General features: G+C 59.5%; 1 protein-coding gene across 2 annotated transcripts in view; it reads left to right on the top strand.

Moving 5' to 3' along the window:
- Nucleotides 1-1,289: 1,289 nt before the first annotated feature.
- Dock1 (dedicator of cytokinesis 1) overlaps nucleotides 1,290-1,473 on the top strand; it is a 518,033-nt gene continuing 517,849 nt past the window's right edge. For both annotated transcript variants that reach the window (XM_005402009.2, XM_005402010.2), the window contains exon 1: nucleotides 1,290-1,433. In XM_005402009.2, the coding sequence (XP_005402066.1) occupies nucleotides 1,388-1,433 (46 nt within the window). In that variant the 5' untranslated portion in view covers nucleotides 1,290-1,387. The remainder of the gene's footprint in view (nucleotides 1,434-1,473) is intronic.

A 1,473-nucleotide genomic window follows, 5' to 3' on the forward strand; every position in this document is an offset into this window, starting at 1 on the left:
CCTCAATGGCTTTCAGCCTACAGGAGTTATTGTTTCTTGAGGGGATGAGAGGACACCCAATTAATATAAGATGGAACTATATTTCCTCTGTCTAATGGGCTGCCTTCATTCTGAAGCTATATCCCTTTCCTTTTTCCTGGTTTAAACTATTCTTTTCTGAGATTAAAATGAAACGGGTTTGTGTGTTTTATCTTTTCCTTGAAGAAATCTGAAGCCATCCACTCCTTCTCTTCGTTCAGGAAACTGGAGAGTCTGAGGACAGCTCTCCTATAGGATGAAAATGAAATCCACAGGGGTCCTCCCACCTGTTCTAAGCCTGGCTGAGGTGGTGACAGGGGGTTCCTTTCCCCGCCAGCCCATCTCGCCCACTCTCTCTCCTTTCCCCATTTCCGCAAGCCTGGAGTCCCACCGAAGTAGCGAAAGTTTCTGCAAGTTCATGGGGCTACGATCTCTGGGTTGCCGCTCTTTCTCCTGGCCTCTTTGGGTAGCTGCAGTCATTCAGAAGGTCAAGCCTGAGTTCGGCATCTGACACACTCCCTCGCTGGCTTCTCCATCTCTTCCCAGCCCTTTCAACAGCGTGCCAACCTTCGCGGCTGCACGGCATGCTGCTGCACTCTCTCCCCGCTCCGTATTGGGGACTGAACCAAAGGCTACATTCCAGCCTCCCCCCGCCCCCACCCTTTTTTTAACATTTTGAGATGAGGTTTCACTAATTTTCTAAATTCCCCAGGCTGGGCTCGGACTTGAAACTCTCCGCCTGCTGCGTTGCCGCACTGTAAGATCACCTCTCTCACCGGCGAGCTAGCCGCTTGGGGCTCCTAGCAAAGTCAGGCAATGGGAAGGCAGGTGTGCACTTTAAGTTTGTCGAATGAGTGAAAGAATGAAGCACGTTCTGGAAAAGGCCCTTCCCGGGCACTCTCCACTAAGGCGGAATCTGAACTGGGAACTTTGCAGCCTCAGGCGCGAGTCTGAGCCCGCGCTGTGCAGACCGCGCGCTTCACAAATCCCACGGGTCCCCCTCAGCCCCCTCCTCGACCCCAGTGCGGAGGACGCGCCCCTCGTCGCGTGCGATCCGGTGCCGAGGGCTCCACAGACTCGGGGGACCCGCAGCTAGCCGGGCAGGGCCGAGCCCGGGGCGACGGCTCCGTCCCCGCGTCGGCGCGCTCCAGGGCGGGCGTCCCGCCTCTCGTCGGTGCTCCCGGCCTTTCCCATCCGGCCCGCGACGCTCCGCCCGCCCCGTCCCACATGACACCGCCTCCGCCGCAAACTTTTTCCTCCCCATCCTGTCGCGGCTCGGAGGGAATGGAAAATGGCGGCCTAGGCGCGGAGTTTCCTGCCCGACCGGCGGCGGCGGCGGCTCTCGGCGGCGCCGGCCCCGCGTGGCACCATGACGCGCTGGGTGCCCACGAAGCGAGAGGAGAAATACGGCGTGGGTGAGCAGCGCGCCGCCAGCCCGTCGCCCGCCCCGGCCCC

The sequence above is a fragment of the Chinchilla lanigera genome, unplaced genomic scaffold (assembly GCF_000276665.1).
Source record: "Chinchilla lanigera isolate Chin_1 unplaced genomic scaffold, ChiLan1.0 scaffold00076, whole genome shotgun sequence".
NCBI classification, from domain to species: Eukaryota; Metazoa; Chordata; class Mammalia; order Rodentia; family Chinchillidae; genus Chinchilla; species Chinchilla lanigera.